General features: G+C 42.4%; 1 protein-coding gene across 3 annotated transcripts in view; it reads left to right on the top strand.

The window, feature by feature from the left end:
- The first annotated feature begins 4354 nt into the window (after positions 1-4354).
- Positions 4355-24475, top strand: part of LOC136760077 (ribosomal protein S6 kinase alpha-6) — a 31840-nt gene continuing 11719 nt past the window's right edge. The window contains exons 1-12 of one of the 3 annotated variants that reach the window (XM_066715325.1): positions 4355-4682; positions 11977-12033; positions 16592-16708; positions 17612-17693; positions 18650-18730; positions 20458-20537; positions 21723-21829; positions 22482-22519; positions 22899-23041; positions 23251-23321; positions 23683-23771; positions 24221-24285. In XM_066715325.1, coding sequence (XP_066571422.1) covers positions 4620-4682; positions 11977-12033; positions 16592-16708; positions 17612-17693; positions 18650-18730; positions 20458-20537; positions 21723-21829; positions 22482-22519; positions 22899-23041; positions 23251-23321; positions 23683-23771; positions 24221-24285 — 993 coding nt within the window. In that variant the 5' untranslated portion in view covers positions 4355-4619. The remainder of the gene's footprint in view (positions 4683-11976; positions 12034-16591; positions 16709-17611; positions 17694-18649; positions 18731-20457; positions 20538-21722; positions 21830-22481; positions 22520-22898; positions 23042-23250; positions 23322-23682; positions 23772-24220; positions 24286-24475) is intronic. The other 2 variants (XM_066715323.1, XM_066715324.1) reach the window with 2 other exon arrangements.

The following is a 24475-nucleotide window of genomic DNA, read 5'->3' as shown; positions in this document are numbered from 1 at the left end:
CCTGCTTCTAACACATCAACTTTGAGGACAAAATGTTCACTTGCTGCCTAATAAATCCCACCCACTGACAGGTGCCATGATAACGAGATTATCAGTGTTATTCACTTCACCTGTCAGTGATCATAATGTTATGGCTGATCGGTGTATGTGTAATGGTTGTTATCAGAAGTATTATTTCAAACCCTTAATTTGGAACAATTTTATTCTGTAATTCATTTAGTTTAATAATTACTGCTTGTTAAACTGTACTGATTTGTCATTGATTTCTGTGGAGCGGCCGTGGCTGCGTTTACACACACCCTGTCTTAAACCGTCTTAAACCGTCTTCACCTCAAACAGCTAGAATCTTTAAAATTTTCTGAAAAACAAAAGTCTGGTTTCCTGAGCAATGATCATTTCTACTCAGTGAATCACCAAATTACATTGTTTCAAATGACAATGGGTGTAAATATTTATATCTGTAACAGTATGTGTATGTATTCAGACAGCAGGGACCGCATTGTGGTCTTTAAACAGAGCACTGCCCCAGGAGGAGAGGCCTGATACACAGCAGTGAAACACAGCTCCAGTCCAGGAGGGTGGAAGTCCTGCAGAGAAGTCCTACGTGCGTCTTCAGAGGCTTATCACCAGACCTGCTGAAAGGGTTAAAGTGGATCAATTAAACATTTAAATAACTCAATTAAGTGAGGAAGTGGCTGAGATAGGACACAAACAAGCAGACATGTGGCCCTTGGGGATTAGAGTGGTGCAGCTCTACTACAGAGGGGGGCAGACTGTTATTCAGTATCCAGGGACGATCCACAGTATTGTCCCAAGATAAGGTGGCAGTGTGTATTACTGCTAAGAACATAATTCCATAAGGAAACACGGTTAGGAGGGGGCTGGGGGCAGTGCAGGGTGCTTAGAGTTGCATAAGCTTGTAGAGTTAAGGCAGACCCGTGTGTATGAATTTAACTGTAAAATATTAGGTTTATTTTTAAACAGAATTTGCAATATCAGAACTGTTTCAAATTATGTACATAAGTACATAAGCATTTGCTCTGATAGTTGCCAACTTACCTCAGGAGGACAGGACTGACTTTCCTTATCCCCTGCAAATCACTAGCCTCCCCCCCAAACACCACACGCACACATTCACACACTCCCCAGAGGTGCCACAATATTGCCCGGCATTGTTGATGTGTAACTCGGTCGTCATACATACACAGAGCTGGCCAACAGTGCTACTGTCTTTAATTCACAACTGCAGGCCAGGAGTCATCACCCTGCCCCCTCCCTTGCCGAATGGGATTGGAGAAAAAATAAAGGAAGTGAATAGAAGGGATTGGTTGTGAGGTCAAAGGTCAGCGGGCTTAGCTGTCTTGATCTTAGAGCTGGCAAAAAAGAGAGAGAAAAGAATATAAAAATCTTCCCATCAATCCCTCAGCTTATCTCTCCCACACACCCGTTCTAAATGCCCTTTGGAACAAATGTACTTCCAGATATAAGAGGCTTATACTTGTCCCTCCTGTCCTGCCTTTACTGGGGTCACACTGCTCCTGCTCTGTTCCACAGCACACTGGAGGATTTTAGGCAGCCAAGGATGACAAGGAGATGCGTCTGGCCACTCTCCTGAGGCAGATTACCCAAGACTGCAGAGGGAGAGAGAGAGAAAGACATAGAGTCACATCAACACAAGAACATTAGAAAGGTCACAAACAAGAGGAAGCCCTTGAGCCCCTCCTTGCTCATTTGGATTTGTGTAGCTGATATACACTCTGTTGACCCCCCTAAAATAAATGGGTAGTAGTTTGCTATGCACATGCCCAGTTTGTCATCGTTTGGTGTGACTCCCCAAAGGACAGCAAGTCTACTTCTTAATCCTAATTTAAACAAACAAGCAATGTATTATTGCCAGGAGAGTGCTAATAATAGATTGACAAATGTAGATTGATTTATTGATTTAGCCTGATTAATACCTAGCAAATACAAACAGATATGCATTGCCCCCAAACCTGATACAATTAAAGAGCCTGCAGCCGTGGTGTCCAGCCCTGCTTCTGAAAAGTTACAATCCTGCAGGTTTTACACGTCTCTCAGAATCATCACTCATTGATGTCATGTTGACTATTTAAACCCAATAATTGAGCCAATTAGGTAGTTAACAGTTTTGATCAAAAACTAGAAGACATTGTGGCTCTCCAGGACCAGGGTTGGCCAGCTGGTGTAAAACTTGCAGTATGCAATACCCTGGGACAGTGTTCTGGACTCCGCTGCCCTGTCACTTGAGCACAGTGTGTTTCCCTGTGGGTCCTGGAGGCCACAGTGCAGGAACTTCTGGGTTCCCTTCTGCCTGTGGTAATAATGGAATCATTGACTCAGTTATTAATTGATTGGCCCAAATGGCCACTGTTTCCAGGTCATAGACCATTGAGGATGTAAACTTCCTTCAGATCCTATTGGAAAATAAGTTAATTTTGTTTACTTTTGTTCATTTGTTATATGTATTTAATTACTCACTTTGGTTTGTGTTCACCCCAGCGATGAACTGGCATCCCATCCTACGTGTATTTCTGCCTTGGATCCTATGCCTGCCGGGATCGGCTCTGGCTGCCCCGTGACCCTCACCAGGATAAGAGGTTTCAAAGATGGATGGATGGGATATAATTCAATATGCATATACCCTATTACCATGAGCTATTAAGTCCTGGGTATGTACTAAAGTGGATGGTCAATTAATAAGGTCAATGATGCCCACCCCACCTATTGATAAAACATATTTTATATTATTATGAACTCTTAGAATGTTTATTTTCCACATTGCCTTTGTTTTAGCTATTTCACTTTGTATGTTTGTACCATGTTTTGTGATAAATAGAACATTTTTTCCTTCTTTTTAAAAAGAAAACATTTATTTTATAGTTTGTTTTCCATAAGAGATTTCATATAAAGAGTGGAGTTGTTGTGAACACAACCCCATCCATCCATCTTTGAAACTGCTTATCCTGGTGAGGGTTGTGGGGAAACTGGAGCTGATCCTGGCAAGCATAGGGCATAATGCAGGAATACACCCAGGATGAGATACCAGGACATTGCAGGGCAACACACTCACACACACACACACATACATACCTACAGGGCAATTTTAGTGTGGCCAATTAACCATGTCTTTGGAGAGTGGGAGTGCCCAGAGGAAACCCATGCAGGCACAGTGAGAACATGCAAACTCCACACAGACAGTCCCTGAGCTGGGACTTGAACCCGGGACGCCTAGAGCTGTGAGGTAGCAGAGCTAACCACCACACCACTGTGCTACCCCTATTGTATATTATACTGATTTTATATTGCATAAGAGCTCAGATAGAATTTAAAACAAAGGAAGTAATGTTCAGACTGTACAATGCACTAGTTAGAGCTCATCTGGATACTGTGGACAGTTCTGGGCTCCACACTTCAAGAAAGATATCGCTGCTCTAGAGGCAGTTCAGAGGAGAGCAACCAGACTTATTCCAGGTCTGAAGGGAAAGTCCTACTGAGAGACTGAGGAACTGAACCTTTTCACCCTGGAACAGAGGAGACTACGTGGGGACTTGATCCAAGTCTTCAAAATCATGAAAGGCATCGACCACATCAAACCAGAGGAGCTTTTCCAGATCAGCAGGGACACACGCACCCGGGGACACAAATGGAAATTGGGCTTCAAGGCATTCAAGACAGAAAACAGGAGACACTTCTTCACACAGAGAGGCGTCACAATCTGAACAAACTCCCCAGCGATGTGGTAGAAGCTGAAAATTTGGAAACAGACTGGATGGGATCCTTGGATCACTCAGTTATTAATGGACACCAAAGAAGCACGATGGGTCGAATGGTTTGTAAACTTTCTTATGTTCTCATAAATAAATTAATACATAAAATGATATCAATAGTAATAGTAAGACTGACATTGATGGTTGAAGATGTATTTCCTAAGCTCTACTGCATAGCATAATGCAATGCAAACTGCGACGGACCTCGCTCCAGCAGTACCTACGAGCTTGGGATGAATCATCGGCATGATAACCACACAGCTTCGCAGCGAGCAAACGTCTCCGCGGCGTGGGTGGGTGTGCATGCAGTTTCAATCTGGCTCAATTACCTAAAAGCCCCACTTGCAGCCTCAAACCATTTCCCGATTCCCTACGCCGGCGCAAACAATGGGTTTTGTGTGGGGAGTTTTTTTTATGAAATATCAACCACTTCTGTATTAGTAGTCAAACCCTCACCGCCCGATGCTATTTTTGTACCAGATGTCACATTGTTTCCTTTTTTCTCCCGTTTCGCTGCTTGCGATGGGGGGGAATCCTTAACTCGATGACGTCAGATCTACGTCAACTTGTAATGTGTTTCCACGCTCCTCAGGTGTAGAGCGGCGGCCATATTCGGAGATCTATAGCGGAGCGCCTGGGCTTTTCTCGGTCCGAGTACAGGACCCCAGTCCGGCGGACAGACCTGCACAGCTGTCACAGGACCATCGCTGGCCGTTTGTTATTCGGAGGCTCAGGCCAGCGACAACAACCTCCCCAGCCGCAAACGAGGGGCCTTCACCCGCACGGGCAGCGGAAAGCAATGCTCTCTGATGCGGCTCTAGTGTGACTACGATGCCTTTTGCCCAGTCGCAAGATCCCTGGCACAAAATGGAGGTGCACAGTGTTAGTAGTGAGGTATGTATCGCCACGGACGTGATTTCTGTTACTTCGTTATTGTTGTGTGTGTGTTTGGGCTCTGGGTGAAGCTGCGGGAGGATGGGGTGTATTTGCACTCTGGGTTTTTGATTTGGGGGTGTTTGCTGTAGTTGGGGTGGCTTGCAAGTATTTATCTCCGCAGCTTCGCTAGGCCTTGCCAGTATAAGTTTATTAATGTGATTTCGGATTTACTTTGTATTATGTTTTGTCGTTAAAAGTGTTACGGTGGCCGTATGGGGCGAGGAATGTCAGTCGCAGCATCAGTGTAATGAAGTAGACAAGCGGGAACAACGGGTCGGTATAATCCCATCTTGACACGTCGGTGGGTTTTTGCGTGCTTGTACTGCCCCAGCTCCCCAGTTTCATGCATTTTGTGAAATATATTTTACACAAACTTTTTGGGATTGCATTGCACGAATTATTGTGACTGTCAAATTGCATTACAAAGTATTCAACGAATCGATAGCAAGTTAATCCTAACGAGGACATATCGATATAGAACCATATTTTGAAAACATGATACTTTTACAAATTAAACCCCCCTTTATTATTATTAGCCTATTATTAATGATGATAATAAAGTTGAGCTGCTTTTCTTGTATGCCACAGCCCGATCTGCTGTTCAGACGTGTGTTTGAATATAATGCGATCTTAATTGTTAGTATTAATATCAACAGACAACAGCGACATGGAAGCGTACACTCCAACTTGTACGATGCTCCGAATTCGGCACGCCAGCCGCGCTGACGTCACCACGGATTAAACAATCGGAAATGTTTTATTTCCTGTCCAATGTTAGGTAACCACAAGCAAACAAGATCAACTAGTTCAAAAGAAGAATCAAAAAACTAGAAATACAACTCTCCGTGAGGCGGACAAATCCGTCGCAGAATATAGTCAGCTGCTGGTTTTACATTGCTGGTCAGAAATCCTGAATTGAAAGAACTGTATTATTTGACTAAAATATCAGTTAAAAATACATCTAGTTACTGGCGTCACAAGACAAAGCCATCCCTGCATAACTACACGCACAGATGCATGGCGCCCAGCAGTGCAGCTCTTTCTGTGTGGTGTGAATTGGGACCAACAGCATTACTTTGCAGTCTGCGAGGATCTGTGCAGGATGCCCATGGCTGTGTGTCCTGTCCGATGTGAGGTAGCAGTTAGTGTGTGCATTGGTGATTTATACAAGACGACTTTCTCACACACTTATTTCCCCAATATTGTGTGAGTGGGCTCTGATAACCACTGTTCCAACTAACACTCGAGTTTTATTTATTAATTTTTTTGCTGATGGAACAAATGCCCATCTGCTGACATCAAGTGAAACAGGCGGGTGAGGAACAATGGCTGAATTGATTGTTTAACAATAGCCTAGCATCCCCAAGCCGGTACTGTCCTTTCATCTCTCTGCTCTACGTCACTCTTACCGTCCTCAGAGTGCGGGGATTGTCTGCAAACCTACAAGAATTAGGAATGACCATTTGTATATATAGATAGATCTATGCCTCTATGCAGCATAAACAAAAAAAACAACTTGGTGTACATATTTAATTTGATGGTTTAATTTAACTGTCTGACAGCTGGTGCAGTGTGTACCTAAACTTAGACCTGGTCCTTGTTTCGGGGATAATTGTGTGTGGGGGGGGATTTGTGGTAGATTTCTAATAAAACAGCAGGCATAGATAGAGTACATGCATCACATCATGTATTTGCCATCTTGAGCATTCTGCAGAACCTGTCGGATGAGTCATACTCTGGAATGTCTTGGTAGCCCAGATGTAATCACCACAAATAGTTTGCAGGCTGTAATGCCCTTTATTGATACTGTATCATTCTGCAAAAATATTTTATATATTATATTAAAAAAAACATCAGTATCAGTATTATTTTGTATGAATTTTTGTAATTCTTATTATTCTCATGCTTTTTTTCTTGAAGTAAAGATTCCATTCTCATTGAGGCTCCAGCCCCTCCCACACACACAATCATGCATTGCACACTACAGTATTGTTACAGTATGAGCTTGAATGTTTGTTTGTTTATTTATTTAAGTTACTTTTTAATAGATTCTTGCTGTCCTTGCTGACTTGTTCCTTCTAGAATGCACATTTTCTACACTGCAGGAAAACAAAAGTTCCGAGTTGCACTCTGTGCAGGGGCTTCATACAGCCGACACCAGAAAGCAATAATTGACGTATCTTCCCAGAATACAATGGCTGTGGCCTTCAGTACCTCTCACACAGGCAGTGCTTATGTCACGTCCGTTGAGGTTTTGAATGTGTCCTTGCCAAATGCTTTCAAAAAGCTCTGAACACTAATGATAATCAAGATAATACAAATAAAAATCCAAAGCTTTTACAAAATAACATTCTCATTGCTCCCAGCAGTCTTGCAGCACAAAGAATCTGTGCTAGCCAGCACTTTATCTGCCCCCTCCCCCCCCAAATAAATGATTTGTACAATTTCATCATTGCGTTGGCTTGAAAGCTTCGGATTGATCCACAGTCTAATATTAATGGCATGAGATGGAATTGCAGTAACTGGCATGCTTGTCAGGGGACGTCTGTTCCTCATTGCCTTGTATGATGTTGCATCCGAAAAGGCGGAAATAACATCCCACGGCAGAATGTGATCCTGAGAAGTAATTTCTCTGTGTGCCGGTGCACTGGGGGATGCAGTCAAGAATGCCTTTTGCATCGCAGTTTGAGGCAATTCACTTTTCACAAACTGCACGGGCTCTTTCTCACCAGCCCATAACAAACCTTTCTTACCTTATGAAGAATTGATGTGTGCAGACAGACAGATAATTGTGCAATGATCTAGTATAATCAGCAAAAGTTGTGCCAGGGCCTGCAGTATATTTAACCTGGAATGTCTCAATACTGTGGTTCAGTGGCAACCGTTTTCCCATCCCTGCAAAACCAACATATGTGCGCACTCTCGGGTTGTTTCTGACTGCTTGCATGTTTCCTTGCAGTACATTTCTTGATTTTACTGGGCTGAATAGTTTTTACACTCCCAGGAACAGAATGGGGAGGAAAACACAAACAATCCCCAATTAATATTTTCAATTTCTGTCTAAAAGAGGACTCGGGAGATGGGTCAGAGACTCAGGGAGTGGCTGCTTGCCTGCCCGCCTTCACCGGGTCATGCTGTGGAAATTAATGTGTGCCCCCATCAGTGTGCAGCTTGCAGGCTTTTCCTCTGGATTTATGAAGAAGAAGTAGAAGAGGAGGCAGTGTGCAGGTTGAGAGGTCCTCAGGAGTGTGGAGAGGATGCGTTGGGGGGGTGGAGTGGTGGAATGTGGTGGTCCATGGTGAAAGCGGAAGTAGATTTTTGTGTTTTGTATTTTTTTGTATTTTTTTTCAGACTTAAGAGAAACCTATTTAGCAGCGTTGCGATTGCAATGAATCAGCTACCTATGATAGCAATGTGCATGTGCAAAAGCCTTCAACTGATATGGTTTTGCTGTACAGTAACATTTTTAACACTGGGAAAGCGGAATTTGTGTTATTAATATTTATTAATATTATTATTATTATTATTATTATTATTATTAATATTTTACTCTCCCCGCATCCTCTGCACTTGCTTTTGGCAAACATTTACACTACAGCAGTTGATTTTTAAGGATAGTCTCATTGTTGCTATGCAGCATTCTCCCTTGTTGGTTGGTTGTTAGGATTTTTTTGACGTTTTAATGAATGAATAAATTAATGAGTTAATTAATTAATAAAAATAACCACATAGGCCCTGGAGTTTCCATTTAGCGTCTGGATGCCTGGGTTAAGTGAAGGCAGAGGCGAAACTGGGAATTCTCCACACAGTCTTATCCCAGAAGGGTCTGGGCACATCAGCTCAGCGAGCAGCGGCCGTGTGTTTCTCGGTAGTTGAGAATCTTGCACTGCTCCGCCGCTGCTCCCCCCTGGCCAGGCCATCCAGGGGTGCCGTTTGCCAGGGATCAGTGACTGCAGGCATGTGTATTCATCCCACCTCTCAGCCTTGCAGCCCTATGTCCCTCAGGATATGTCACAGATATGCAGCTTCATCTTTCGAGTTCCTCAACTCAAAAGTCACAGGAAAAGTAGGCACACAATATGCAGCCCTGCGTATGACATTGCACCAATTCCATTCGTAATTTTTCTTGCAAGATTCCTCTTTGATTACAAAGGCCAGTGCTTATGCACACCTAAAGACGTGAGCCAGCAAGTCATACCACTAGATAGTCTTTTTTAGTTGAGCCCCATATGGTGTAATTTTAGAGTCATAAAAAAACTCATACACTTGTTTATCTTGTTAACTAGGTGATTGGCTATACTTGGGCAATTCGAGATGATGTTTGCTGGAGTACAGTCTTTGGCAGTTTGTCCATTCAACGCCTTTGTCTAAAAATGTAACTGGCTCCATATTCTCTACATACACTTCGACCCAGATTAAATCAAACATGAAACTTATTTTTATTTCCTTCAGCCCTAGGGTAACCAGTCTTCAAGTGCTGTGAAAACCTGTTGCCATTGGCAGCTTGGGTGAGATTTGGGTTTAATCTGGACATTAATATTAACTTTGCCCTCTGCTAATTGTGTGTTTAGTCGTGCAGTGCAATGCACACTTCACCTGTGCAACACGCTTTATTGACTTGGGTTGTTTTTGGGGAGCATGGAGGAGAATTGAGCTTATTTGCTGCTTCAAAGTGTGAAGCATTTGTTAGACTGACTGTTTCTCGTGGAAGAGTAATCTCGTACCCATATTCCTCTGCCAGGAGACGGTAGGGACTCTTATTACCTGACCCATTTTAACGGGCACATTAAATGCCACAGTCACACCCTTGTCTTCTTTTCTCCTTCAAAGCGAAGCAGTCTTATTTTTTTTTTGTACGCCTGATCACATAATTGAAATTGCCCCCAACTGCTTCTGACACCAGTAAAATTAATGCAGACTAAACCCTTGTGCTTTAACTGCACCCAAAGGCTTCATTAAGTTTTTCAATCTGGAGTTTTTTTTTCCTCTTTCTCTCAACTCCAATGCTCAGAAAACTCCCTCCAAACCATCCGGAGAGGGGAGAGTGAAGAGGTGAGGAAAATGACCAAGGGAAATAAAGAGAAACCGTCTGTTGCAGCTCAAGCCTGCACCTGGCCCAAAGCCATGTGGAGACCTCAGCCGGATAGAGCACTTCCTCCCAGGGGAGAGAGGATATTGCCAGAAGGTCACTGACACTGCAGTTACACTAAGGGGGGGCAGGGGTTATTCAGTGATTATTGCTGCAGGAAAAAAAGGGACAGTGAATGTATGGATTAAAAAAAATAAAAGATTTAAAATTTCAGGGCAGGGTTTTTATTTTGCTTTTGTCTTTGTTTTGATGGAAATGATTAGGAGTTTATTTAGATTTTGCAGAGAAAGTGGGACAGATTTGGCTCTCGAGTAAGAAAGGTCAGAAGGGCCCCAGTGAGTGTGCTCAGATGAGCTGCGTAGTCCTGCGCTGCTTCACTGAACTAGATTTGTATTGCTTTGCATTACAGCAATCGACCTTAATCTGTTTCATATGCATGTGTATTTATGTAACCGCGTGTTTGTGTTTGTATAATGCAGATCATACGCCAGGTTCCAGAGTGTATAACAGCTTTGCACAAAGGGTTGTTGCACAAAAACGACCGCATTTTTACAATTTGAAATGGCTCCGATTTATTTTTTGTTCTTGTTTAAAGCGTAAACCAGCAACATGGATTTGTACTCCCAAGATAATTTATTAATAATCACTTTTTTTTTTTCGTTTATTTTGTTTCCCCTAAAACAAGAAATCGAAATCTGGTAAGAGTGCGAGTGTGGCCAGATTCCTGGGGGTCAGGGGCGGGGAAGGGGTGGCAGCAGTGCGAGTCACGAGGGTGTGATAGCGTGTCAGGTTCTGGTTCACATTCGAAAAGCCATTCAGCCTTCCTCCCTCACAGTCAAGGTTTCCTGCAGCAGCCTTGAGCAGTGCTGACGTCAGCCAGTACACGATATCTCTCTCTCGCTCCCTCCCTCCCCTTTCTTTCTCCTTTCTCTCTTACTTGGCCTTTGTTCTCTTAGTCTTCTCTCTCTCTTCCCCCTCTCTTTATCCCTGCCAGCCCAGCAATGGGCCTGATGCTGAATCCTCACGCATTCAGGCTTTGACCTTGGACCTTCTCTCACGCATGCTGCTGGCCACTCATGTCACACATGACGCAGGCATAGCTGCACAACCAAGGAGCATGAGGAACGTTATGACAAGTGAGGAGTTGTTTCTTCCCATCATTGGTTGCTGGTGGCTAATCTTCTAGTGTACCCCCAAGTTACTTCACTCAGCAGTTTCTTCTAGACACCCAGAGAGAGTTGCCTTCATCTGCCTGTCTGGCTAGCTTGTTCCAAAGAGCAGCCTCCTGATTCGCCCCCAAATACACTGCTCTTGTTTTCCTCTGGTCACCTCAGGCCCTGGTTTCCTCCTTAGCTTGGGTTTGCCTGTGTGTTGACTTTTTTTGGCATTTGTTTATTTTTTACTCCTGGGATTTTCAAAGCTTCACTCGTATAACCACTTGTTGTCCTCTGTCTGTGTCTAGCATCCAGCCATGAATTGTCATGGCTGCACAGTGCTGAAATGGGAATACATCTAAAGTTTTGGGGATAAAGCCAGGATTTGTTCTAATTTATTTCACAATAATATCAGGTAATGTTTGTAATCTTGATCTTGATCATAACAGCAAGGAGTGGGCAGAATTATGAGGATTATATTACATTACATTATACTTTTCACAGTAAATGTCTGCTTTTGGTGGATATAATGTGATTTTAAAAGAATTTTGTCTGGCTTTAATGTGGAATACATACATCAACATATTTCCTTAATAATAATAAAAAAAAAAGGAAAAAAAAAAGGATTTGGGAATTTGGAATTACAGGTTATCAATTTTCCCCACCTTTCCACCGACCCCACTGCCATAACCCCTGCAGCACCCAATCCAGTTGGTGTCAATCACAAAAATTGCTCTGTATAAAACACTAATGTAGAGGAGAAATGCAATGAAATGATTACAGAGAAGACGCTTCATGACAGCTTTCAGGAATATGAAATTCTGATGTTAATTATTAAATTCAATGAAATTTTAAATCTGTATTAATCTAATTTATTTATTACACTTAGAAGTTATCATTTGCTTCATCGTGGTGAAGGTCTGCTTTTAATGCCATGGGAGTCGCAGGCAGGCAGGCAGTGCACTCCCAGACCCCCTGTGTTTACTGTTCTGTTTTGTTGTTCTTCCAGGTCAATGGCCATCAGATCATGGATGAACCGATGGAGGAAGGAGAGTCTTTCTCTTGCGTGAGTACGCAGTCTATGGCGATGGAGCGCCTCTATGCACGTACACACAATCGCACAGAGCCCGAGGCTGTGCTTCTCAGTCTGGATCCTGCTGTATGCTCACCTGCTCTATCCCACCTTCTGTTTAAATTTTTCCCTAATTTATTAGGAAGCTATATGGATATATATTAGGAGTGGGCAGTATACCAGTTTAAATTTGCCATATTTTATTTGCCATATCATGGATATCATAATAAATTAAGTCGTTTAGGCGTATATTGTCAGTCAAGTGATACAGTAATTACACATTTTTTCTTCTAATATAAACAAACTGTAGCAAAGAAAAAAAAAAAACTAGAAAAGTTATATTGCGGTATTTTGTTCACAGGAGCAGACTGGTATATCGTCAATTTGTTGCGCACTTCTTATCACAAACATTTAATCACAAGCTTTTCGTCACCAGCGACTATTCATCACCCGCAATAAGTCAGACAATTGCTCACTGACAATAAATTGTGATCAACAAGTTTTCTGTTAGAAATCACTATTTATAGTCACCAATTAAGGCCACAATATATCATAAGTTGTACTAAAAACAAATAGCGCTATACTTTATTTAATGTACAAATTATGTAAATAAAGGCCCTATAGAACTATTAATGAATCAAATAAGATGCAGTATGTATTCAATTTGTTAGATATATACAGTGAGTGAAAAAAGTATTTGATCCCCTGCTGATTTTGTGCGTTTGCCCACTGACAAAGAAATGATCAGTCTATAATTTTAATGGTAGGTGTATTTTAACAGTGAGAGACAGAGTAACAACAAAACAATCCAGAAAAACGCATTTCAAAAAAGTTATAAATTGATCTGCATGTCAATGAGGGAAATAAGTATTTGATCCCCAATCAATCAGCAAGATTTCTGGCTCCCAGGTGTCTTTTATACAGGTAACGAGCTGAGATTAGGAGCAGTCTCTTAAAGGGAGTGCTGCTAATCTCAGCTCGTTACCTGTATAAAAGACACCTGTCCACAGAAGCAATCAATCAATCAGATTCCAAACTCTCCACCATGGCCAAGACCAAAGAGCTGTCCAAGGATGTCAGGGACAAGATTGTAGACCTACACAAGGCTGGAATGGGCTACAAGACCATCGCCAAGCAGCTTGGTGAGAAGGTGGCAACAGTTGGTGCGATTATTCGCAAATGGAAGAAACACAAAATAACTGTCAGTCTCCCTCGGTCTGGGGCTCCATGCCAGATCTCACCTCGTGGAGTTTCAATGATCATGAGAACGATGAGGAATCAGCCCAGAACTACACGGGAGGATCTTGTTAATGATCTCAAGGCAGCTGGGACCATAGTCACCATGAAAACAATTGGTAACGCACTACGCCGTGAAGGACTGAAATCCTGCAGCGCCCGCAAGGTCCCCCTGCTCAAGAAAGCACATGTACAGGCCCGTCTGAAGTTTGCCAATGAACATCTGAATGATTCAGAGGAGAACTGGGTGAAAGTGTTGTGGTCAGATGAGACCAAAATCGAGCTCTTTGGCATCAAACTTGACTCGCCGTGTTTGGAGGAGGAGGAATGACCCCAAGAACACCATCCCCACCATCAAACATGGAGGTGGAAACATTATGCTTTGGGGGTGTTTTTCTGCTAAGGAGACAGGACAACTGCACCGCATCAAAGGGACGGTGGACGGGGCCATGTACCGTCAAATCTTGGGTGAGAACCTCCTTCCCTCAGCCAGGGCATTGAAAATGGGTCGTGGATGGGTATTCCAGCATGACAATGATCCAAAACACACAGCCAAGGCAACAAAGGAGTGGCTCAAGAAGAAGCACAATGAGGTCCTGGAGTGGCCTAGCCAGTCTCCAGACCTTAATCCCATAGAAAATCTGTGGAGGGAGCTGAAGGTTCGAGTTGCCAAACGTCAGCCTCGAAACCTTAATGACTTGGAGAGGATCTGCAAAGAGGAGTGGGACAAAATCCCTCCTGAGATGTGTGCAAACCTGGTGGCCAACTACAAGAAACGTCTGACCTCTGTGATTGCCAACAAGGGTTTTGCCACCAAGTACTAAGTCGAAGGGGTCAAATACTTATTTCCCTCATTAACAAGCAAATCAATTTATAACTTTTTTGAAATGCGTTTTTCTGGATTTTTTTGTTGTTATTCTGTCTCTCACTGTTAAAATACACCTACCATTAAAATTATAGACTGATCATTTCTTTGTCAGTGGGCAAACGTACAAAATCAGCAGGGGATCAAATACTTTTTTCCCCTTACTGTAAATAAAACCTGTCTCTCTTGATTTAGATTGAATACTTCTTAAAGTCCTTCAACGATTCCAGAACACTCTTTTATTAAATCCTACAGTTTCCCACGGCACTTGTAGTCTTTTCAGATCTTTTAATCTCACCCCTTTTTATCGATAAGTCAGGCTATATGTATGTAAATGGACTTCCTACAGAAAACTACCATGCCCAGAATGCATCACTTCATCGTTGTGTTTACATGGGGTACGTTCACATCATGCAGACTTTCGTCATTCTGCACATAATCTAAACGGAATATGACCATTTAGCTTAGACTTTCCACAGATTGTGGTCATGTTCTTGTAGTGCAGATGTTTGCAGTTCTGCACAGATCTGCACTGCTCAACTGATGGGATCAGTGGAATTCTGCAGATCTGTGCAGAACTGTGGAAATCTGCGCTACAGGAACGTGACTGAATGCACAATGACTAAAGTCTGCTTGTCTCACCCCATGTACACAGGGTGCGAAGTGTATTGGTTACAATTTGAAAAGATTACATTGTAATGACTGGTATTATGCTGAAAACAGACTGCATGTTTTGTATTTGAAAAAAAAGTTTCCTTTTCATGTAGCAATAATTGCTTACATTTTCTTTACCTCCTGAGTAATTGAAATATTTTCACATTCAATTTAACTTTATACTTATTTAATTCATATACCTTTATTTATGTTGTGTGTATGCACAGTTTTGTGGTTTTCAGGTACATAGTATGCTGAATGCCTCACCCTTTCAGGTTTTAAATGTTTAAAGCAATCTTTTATTTGTTGTTGTTGTTATTATTATTATTATTATTATTATTATTATTTTTTTTTTTTTTTTTAAGGGGTCCATTTTAAGGGGCCTGCTTGGTGTACATAGTGAGAAATTCTTACAGTCAGTATGGGTTGCCCACAACAGGTGAGCATGTTCAATGCAGAGCAGTATGAGGAACAGTGGGAAAAGGTATTGCAGCTAGTGATTAGTTTTGATAGTTGGTATCAAAAATGTGGGCTGAAGTTTGGGGAAACACTGACCAGGAGGCCTGCAGCTGGGCAGCGCTGGAGATTAAAATCCCATTATTTAAAGGGTTTCTGAGGTATGGTTTAAATTTGCAGGCAGGCCCAGTTTACATTGCATTTTCAGCCCACAGGCCTTTCACAAAGATCAGTCCGCAGCACTTCCTGAAGGGCTCAATAACTGAAAGAAGGGCAGTGTGCCACTGGAATGAATTGCTGTTAAAATCCAAGGACAGGCCTATGGGTTAGGCGAGGAGAAACGTAGACGTTCGTTGTTCTGTTTTAATTGTTTTTGTAATGTAATTAATCTCAAACTATGCAAATAAGTCCACTTCCTCTCACCTTAACTCTGCACAAGAAAAGTTTCAAGAAGTACAGCTCTAGGCCCAGAACCTTGCTGCGCTCTCCCTGCGAGGCCACTGCGCCTGCTTAATAACTCACCCACCGATGTCCTCCACAGCATGTGGCAGATTGACATGCCGCTAAGCTGATTAGAGCGTCTTTGAAGGTTTTTTTTTTTTTTTTTTTTTTTGTTCTTTCCTTCTCTCTCTCCGCTCCTCTTGGCTCCCAGCAGTAGTGAGAGTCTTGTACCAGGATCACAGTGTGATTAATTATTCAAGGTGATATCTGTCCCCCTGCCTGGTATCTAGTGCAGTACATCGTATTTGGTGGCTGACTGTGCACAGGTCCATCAATAGCAATTGCCTCAACATATCTCCGGCTTGCAGGCTCTGAGTGGCCCTGAGCTGCAGCGCTATTGGGCTATGCCCACGCCGTGCACCTCTGCTCCTCTCCACACAGGAATCAATGAGCGGCCCGGTCCCAGGCAGCCGGGTCGGGACAATGATGAGGGCATTGCAACTCTCCCGTATTTCATTTTTATAGTATTTATTTAATTTGCTTTCAATCCACTCTCTGAAAGTGGAATGTAACTACATGGCTAATTTTATTGATAATTTGTTAATTTGATTGTTTCCTGATTAAAAAAAAAAAAAAAGTAGTTTTCAACAACATAGTTTTTAACTCTACGAAACGTAGCAGTATGTATTGAGTTAAAATACTACTCTTTGTTTATTTTGTTTCTTGTTTTGTATAAATTATCATTGTTTTTCTATGTATTTAGATTGTATTACTGCAGCTGACCAGTGTGTTAAATATGCAGTGCAATGCTGCAGGCTGTGGTCCCTGTTTTTAGCCACAAAATATAATAAATAAATACAATTAGTGACAATTATTTTTATTTGAATGTTGCGTTTCCAGGATGAAGGCACCATTAAGGAGATCCCTATCACTCACCATGTGAAGGAGGGCTGTGAGAAGGCAGACCCCTCGCAGTTTGAGCTGCTCAAGGTCTTGGGTCAGGGCTCGTTTGGGAAGGTGAGCCTTTGACCTTTCATGCCATAACCCCTTGTTATGCAGCCTGCTGGGAGCTCTGTGCTTGTGTGATGGTGCTGGGCGCTGTCACAAACATCGTCGGATTACTGGAGGATTGGGTATTAGAAGCCTGCTGGGATTACCTTGGCCTGATTTCACCACTGATCTTGCACTGGATTGTATTTGTCAGTTTGCCTATCCACTGATCCACCCCCCCGTCTGTGTCTACCTGTTGTACGTGCTCAGTATGTTTGTATGTTTAAACTGTATGGCTGCTTTAGTATTTAGCCAGATCAGCTGCACTTGTCAACTTTGCAGGGGATTTTAGCTTTAATATTGCCAGGGTAGGTTGCTGGTACTTTTTGCAAATTCAGTTTCGTCTTCCTCGGATATCTTACTGAGGGTGGCTGGACAGGGTCAGTGGAGGAAATATAGGGGATTCATCTAGTGAAATGGCATGTGATCACAGTAGCTCTAGGAGTTTCATGGAAGTCAAGGGGGTGGTGACGGCATCACAGTCTGGTTTAAATTGGCCTGCAGGCCCAGATAACATTACATTTGTAGCTCATGGGCCATTCACAAAGTATAGTCCCGAGCCCTTCCTGAAGGTCTCCATCACTGAAAGTAGGACCACTGGTATGGTCTGCTGTTGAAACCCAAGGACAGACCTGTGGGCTAAGCGAAGAGAATTTAAGACGTTTGTTGTTCTGTTTAATTGTTTTTATTTCAAATGTAATTATTCTCAAACTATGCAAATAAGTTCACTTCCTCTCAACTGAACTCTGCACAAGAAAAGGAACAAGAATTGTATCATGGACGTGAAGGGGGTTCGGGCATCTAAGTCTTTGAAGCTGTGCTTGTGTTTTTCAGTGACGCTTCTCCCTCTCACCCTCCATGTTTTGTCAGGTCTTTCTTGTTAGAAAGATAGTGGGGCCAGATGCGGGGCAGCTCTATGCAATGAAAGTACTGAAGAAAGCATCTTTGAAAGGTAAGATTGAATTACTGACCCATCTGTCTGTTATTGACCTGATCTAACTTCTATTTCAGCAGCTCTTCTGTAACACTTATGTTATTCAGAAACAGGCAAGTGAATGCAATTTTAGCAATCTGGCGTAAAAAATATAAAAAAAGACATTTCCCTCTACTGACCATTTTAACAGCCCCCAATTGCCCCAATTCCCACCCCAGTGAGCCTCAAGATCTGGAAGTTACAGGTGGTTTTTGATGTGGTTCACAGTGTGCAGGGACCCTAAACTCTTGCTTTTTTTTTTTTTTTTTTTTTTTTTTTTTTTTTTTTGGTGTGCATGCATGTGTTTTAACCCTATGCTGTGACTATGGGAGGAGGGGGCAAGCTCTGGCCCAGTTGGTGCCTGCTCTTCTTGCAGAGCTGCTGCTTGCTCCTCACTCCCACACAGCTCTGTGTCAGGATGAGTCACAGCCAGGGACAGAGCCATGGAAAGTGGAAGTGGGAGAGGCGTATAAATAAATGAAGCCGCAGAAAGAAAGGCGGGGCTGGATGGTTGACGTCACTGTGCTGATGAGTAGCGACGGGAGGAACAGAGCAGCCTGGCTGTAATAGCTGGCACCAGGCTCCCCCCCTCCCCTTTTCCTGACGCATCCCATTAACCGGGACCCGCGAGCTGAGCATCGCGCTAATGGGGGAGATGGATGCCTGTGGCATTCAGATTTTATTTGTTTTGGGAGAAGTGGCCCTCTCTGCGGACCTGCCGGAGCCTACAGCATCTGTGCTTGGAATTCTGCAGGTCTCTTAAAGGGCCAGCGTAATTTGTGCTCAGCGTAATTTGCCCCTGGTGGGGGGTGTGATCAATTCATTGATTTGTTTGAGTCAGTTTTTATTTGTCTTGTTGCACCACAAGTTGAATTAACCAAGTCTAATGTACGTTTTGCCTATTTTGTCTATTTAAGTCTTTCTTTTTTTTCTAGTGAGGGATCGAGTTCGCACAAAAATGGAACGAGATATATTGGTGGAAGTAAATCATCCATTCATTGTCAAATTGCACTATGGTGAGTCTCCCGCCTGCTCAGTGGCATCAGTGACTGGGGCCCCCTTGGCTCCGTGGGCAGATGGTGTGATGCCTACAGACAGCCAGGGATAGAAATTGAATCCCTGAATATTTCAGCTTGTGAATTCTGTGTGGGGCAGTCTGAGATTGAGCAACGCTCCCGCTTCCGGCTGCCATCCATTATTGTCCTCAGTGGGGCTGTTCTCCGCCCTGCCTCGCTATCTATCGCATTTGGAACGTCCGTTTTTAGAAGAATTTTACTTCCCAAAGTTGAAAAAAAAAAAAATAATAATAATAATAATGAAAAGGTGGGAGTGGTGTGTTTTTAAAGTTGCGTGTACTATTGAAGGCCCGGATTAAATCATAACTCCCACTGACCCGAGAGCTGCAAATGGCAAAACCTAGTGTGTGGATGGGGGGGTTCCACTAGGGTAGAAGTTAAATGCACACCCCCCATGCATAAAAGAAAAAGCCAGCCTCGAGTAGAACAGGCGATAGAATTGTCTATTATTGCACCTCTACCCCGATATATAGTGAATTCAGATATAATGCGGTAAAGCAAAAATGGTTATTGAAAGAAGAAACACAAAGCAGAGCGCATTTACTGCATAAAATAAAACTACAAAATCGTATTTTTTAATGGCTTGTTTTGGTGTTTTAGAAGCATCTTCAACACCAGAAGTTTTTCCAGTTTATCAATGTCTCAAAAAATCTCCAAAATGTTTTCAAACTATTTAATAGTTTGCAGTTCATATTACTTAATCTACGTTTAACACAGTTGGCTAAGTGACAAAGGGGCCCATGCTCCTATATGCTAAAATACCAAAATCTTTTTTACAAAAATTTGCAAGGATGCATTTTCCTAAGCATTACATACAGACCAAATGATTGATGTATAATGTAACCTAGGCCACATGGTTGCATTTAGCAGCGTTTAATACTGTACCTGTGTGAATACACTATATTGTAAAGTGCTCTGAATAAGGACTCAAAGAAATGCAAGCAGGGGTTTCTTCACAGACAAACACGTATTGCAGTCAGTGGGGAACAGCAATTGGGTAGCTCCATTCTCGGGGGCACCGACACCCAAAACCCTCAGAACCTCTATATATCCCCCTCTGCCTATATGCAAGAGGAATTAGTCCCCAACAAGACTAATCATGTACGGCTTGCCAGTGACACTGCATGTAGCACTAGTCGAGCAAGCTTATAAAATAATTGATGTAATTAAAAAAAAAAAGGAGATGCAATGTAAACATTGTAGAGAAGATTTATTTACTGCATACAATATTTGCTGACTATTATTACAGAAAATGCTCGATGCCAAAGCAAGTTCGATATAACTGGGTTTCACCTATAACAATGTACTCTCTAGAGGACCGCATTATTTTGGGGTAGAGGTGCATTATTATTGCGACCTGGACTGAATAGGGTGCTGTGCTAGTGCCCCTAGTGTACATATATGTGTTTGCCAGTGAAATGTGCCTGTTGGGAGCGATTATTAGAGAAGAGCATCTTATGCCAGATGGGCCCAGCACTGCATCTGTGCTGCTGTGTGACTAATCCTGCTCCCCGTCCCAGGCAGGGTTTAATGTAGCTCCAGATGTGGGCAGTTGCCGAAGCCTGTTTTCTGTTAATCCCCATCTGGCCTCGGCATCTTCTGCAGGCCTCTGCTCACCCTCTCTTATTTGTACCCTTCTCTCCTCTGCTCTGCTCTCCTCTCCTCAGCCTTTCAGACAGAAGGGAAGCTGTACTTGATATTGGATTTCCTCAGGGGTGGAGATGTATTTACTCGCTTATCCAAAGAGGTAAGCTAGTGATTCTGTCATGCTTTCTCTTACTGCTGAGCAAATAATAAAAACTGAATTTCTCTTTTAGGGGTTTAAGATTTTTAGTTTTTAAAAAGTGTTTAGGGGAGAAATTTACAAATAAAATACTTATATTAGTGAAGTTGGGATCCAGCTCCATACTGTTTGCAGAAAACAAAAATATTACTTACTATTTGCATTTGTACACAGTGCAAAGATGGAGATTTTGCACAACACTAACCATGAGGGGTTGCTGTGATGCTTTTGCAATTACCGCATTTCCAAGTTATTATAAGAGCTGGCTTATCTAGCTGGTAGGGGAGGTGTTGTGTGAAGTTGTGGTGCGTGCAGTTCTAGTCAGAAATCCATCACTGTAGTGTTCTTGCCCCTAGTTGTTTAGTTAGTGAATTTATCAAGATCAATAAAATTCCAGAATAGAAGGGGTTGCAGTTGTATGGAGAGATGCCTAATGAGTCCTGCATTATTAATGGATTTGAAGCCTGCTTCCTTGCTCTCTTCATTGACTTGTGTGGTCAGTGTTGCTGGCTAATCGGCTGTGGGCAGCTGGGCTACAGCTCAGTTCCCCTGGTGGGCTGGTTCTGTGCAGTAACTGCACCCTCCCACACAGAGCATGACAACACCAGAGGATGCTCCTTCACACTAGCAGGGTGACGGTCAGTGTGTTCTATAGTGTAAAATATTTGTTTGCCCCTTTTTCTTAAAAAATAAATGTAAACCTCTGCACGCCCCACAATTGCCCACAGTACTTTACAATTTGAATATTTGTCTATGAATGCAAGGCCCTTTCATTAAACTCCCCTCTCTTTTTTTGTTTGTTTTTTAATTAAAACTATATAAACAAATGTGAACTTGCCAAACTTTTTATCCCCATAATAGTAAAATATTGTCCTTCATGTGTCCTAGCTACTCATATCCAGTCTGTAGTATTCCTGAGGGGGGTGCCAGTTAATGCCCCACTCTAACATGTCTCCCACTGACAATTGCCAGTTCCCATAATTTTGATTAGTCAAAATTGTTTATGATGTCATTGCTGTGCCTTCAAAAATCGCATGGTTTTTCATTTGTTCTTCCTTTTCCCTATTATTATGATTATTATTCTTATTATAATTATTTGAATTCTGTGAAACCAGAGATCAGAAGGTAAATCTGTCCAGTTCTTATTAGGTTATGTTTACAGAGGAGGATGTGAAATTCTACCTTGCAGAGCTGGCCCTTGCATTGGATCACCTTCACAGCCTAGGCATTGTTTACAGAGACCTGAAGCCAGAAAAGTAAAGTATTCCTCTCCCTTTGCCACATTGCCTCTCAGAGCCTCCACTGCCTCTCTGCTGTCAGATGCAGAGCGTGCCTGTGAGAGTAGAAATCTAATGCTCAGTGCAACTGTAACACTGTAGATGTCCTTTCAGATGTTGTACTCAGATGCGTGTATTTTTTAAAATTTAATTTGATGTATAATGTTAAAATAAAACCTATATGTATGTATTTATATGTATTATTATTCATTATAATGTTTGTTTAAGGGTTCTATAGTTACCAAACGAGCAAAATGGGCCAAAATGGCATCCCCTTGTGTGTAACCTTTCTTATGTTCAAGCTGTCCTGTTTCTGATTTTCATTTATAAAATGTGAACAGTTCTGCCAACTTCCTTTGAAATGGGTTTTAAAAATGTGTTGCATTTTTCCTACAGTTCTTAAAACCTCTATGCAGGGAAATCTGAAGCCTATATTAAATTTGTGTGCCGATATGACAAATATCACAAGATTTGGCTTTTTTCTAAATAGTTTTTATGTCATTACAGCGTCTCAGAGACGGCTGTTAGTGGGGCTTGGCAGTACTGTTCGAAATGTGTTCTTGATGAATGTATTTTTTTTGTGCGGATGTATTTGTGTACCTGTATTGGAGAATGTGATTTTAATTTTCAGCATTTTGCTTGATGAAGCAGGACATATCAAGTTAACAGGTATGTACTGCCTTTGTTTTATTGCATTTTATGAACTGATAAAATCAGTAATTAAACTTTGTGAAATTTTTGCCCATGAGTTATCAGTGATGCTGAGCTTCTTGATTGCTTGCACATATTTGTCCTTCAAGAACTGGATCTTCTATTATTATTTTAACAATTAAAAAGTACATAATTCAGTAATACAATCAAATGCTTAATGTTAAAAATATACATACAATACATTTAGACTGTGTTACAAGTTGTATGCGGTTAGACAATGTAACTGAAGCAGCTCTTTTTTAGTTTAGCAGTCAGTAAAGAATGCATTGTTTTTGTTATGCTTGTGTGTTGTCTGGCCTTGCTGCTAACGCTGCTGTCCCCCCCGCCCCCCACGCAGACTTCGGGCTCAGTAAAGAGTCTGTGGATCAGGATAAGAAGGCATACTCCTTCTGTGGCACTGTGGAGTACATGGCCCCCGAGGTGGTGAACCGGCGGGGACACACCCAGAGTGCCGATTGGTGGTCGCTAGGTGTTCTAATGGTAAGTCACGATGGGCCTGCCCCTTCCAGTCCCCCGAGCTCAGGTCCTGAGTGCTGCTCTGCCGCCCTCGGGTCAAAACAACTGCAAAAGTTGTAATAAATTGAGTTAAAATTGCTGACTCATAAGTACATTTACCAACATATTTTCAGCTTGTGTGTTTCCTTGAGAAGCCTTTAAGTATCTCTCTTTCCCTCTCTCCTCTCCTCCAGTTTGAAATGCTCACTGGTACGTTGCCCTTCCAAGGCAAAGACCGAAACGAGACCATGAACATGATTCTCAAGTAAGTGCTGCTGCTGTTCCTTGTTTCACCCCTCCAATTAGTAGTCTCCAGTGTTTCCCCTACCATTACACTAACACACCATCTCCCAACAATAAAAAAAACAAAAAACAATGCGTGATGACAAAAAAAAAGAAAAATGCATTTCTGCCAGCCAGTGACTCTACACAGTGTCTTAGATCCTTCATCCATCACTTCAGACTGTCAGCAGATCCTCAGGTTCCTCTTGTGTAAAGTGCACTGTACCGTTTCTGTCATGCTTTTCCAATTACTTCTGAGCTTTGTTTATAGTTTATACACCAAGATTGTAATGGGATGTATAATTTATTAATTTTTGTTTATTTATTCCCTTTTCTACTAACAGAGCAAAGTTAGGCATGCCACAGTTCCTCACCCTTGAAGCCCAAAGTCTTTTAAGGATGTTGTTCAAACGCAATCCTGCAAACCGCTTGGGTAAGGAGTCTCATTTTATTTAATGAGATATTTGTGCAGGGAGGAGGTGTTAATGTGTGCCTGTGGGGCAGTGGTAGGCTGCCCTGGTCCTGGAGGGCCAAGTAGTCAAGTAGTTGTCAAGTAGTAAGCAAGTAGTAGCCAGACTAGAGCTGCTGTTGTAGGCCAGCAAAGGAACATGTTTTTCAGGAGTAATCTAAAAAACTCAAGCTGAGGATGTTTGTTGTCAACCCTGTCGTCTGAGAGCTCTTCGGACCTCAAACTTTTTATTCTGGCTGCCCTCTACTGACTAGGGAGTTGGGGAGGATGATTCATAACCTTAAAATTCTGCCCTGTCCTGGGATGTATCCTGGGTCCAAGGGCTGAGTGTGGGTGTGGGTTGCTATTGTGCAGTGATATTGATGGTGTTTCTCTCTCTCCCTCTGTCTCCTTCTCTCACTGTCCTTTCTCAGGGGCTGGCTCTGATGGGGTGGAAGAAATCAAGAGGCACGCTTTCTTTTCCACAATAGACTGGAACGTGAGTCCCACAGATTTCAGTAGTGGAAGAGATGGTTTGAAAACCCTGCTGCTTTAGGGCTCAGTTCTGTGCCTCTGCTGTAATATTGTCTGGTTTTGGCAAAGACTCATTGACTGTATTGCTGCAAAGTAGACACATGCACGCACGCACGCACGCACACACACACCCACACACACTGTTAAACTACGCA

This window comes from Amia ocellicauda, chromosome 10 (genome assembly GCF_036373705.1).
Source record: "Amia ocellicauda isolate fAmiCal2 chromosome 10, fAmiCal2.hap1, whole genome shotgun sequence".
Taxonomy (NCBI): domain Eukaryota; kingdom Metazoa; phylum Chordata; class Actinopteri; order Amiiformes; family Amiidae; genus Amia; species Amia ocellicauda.
Note: the sequence above shows the minus strand (reverse complement) of the source record. Positions and strands in the feature narration are given on the sequence as shown.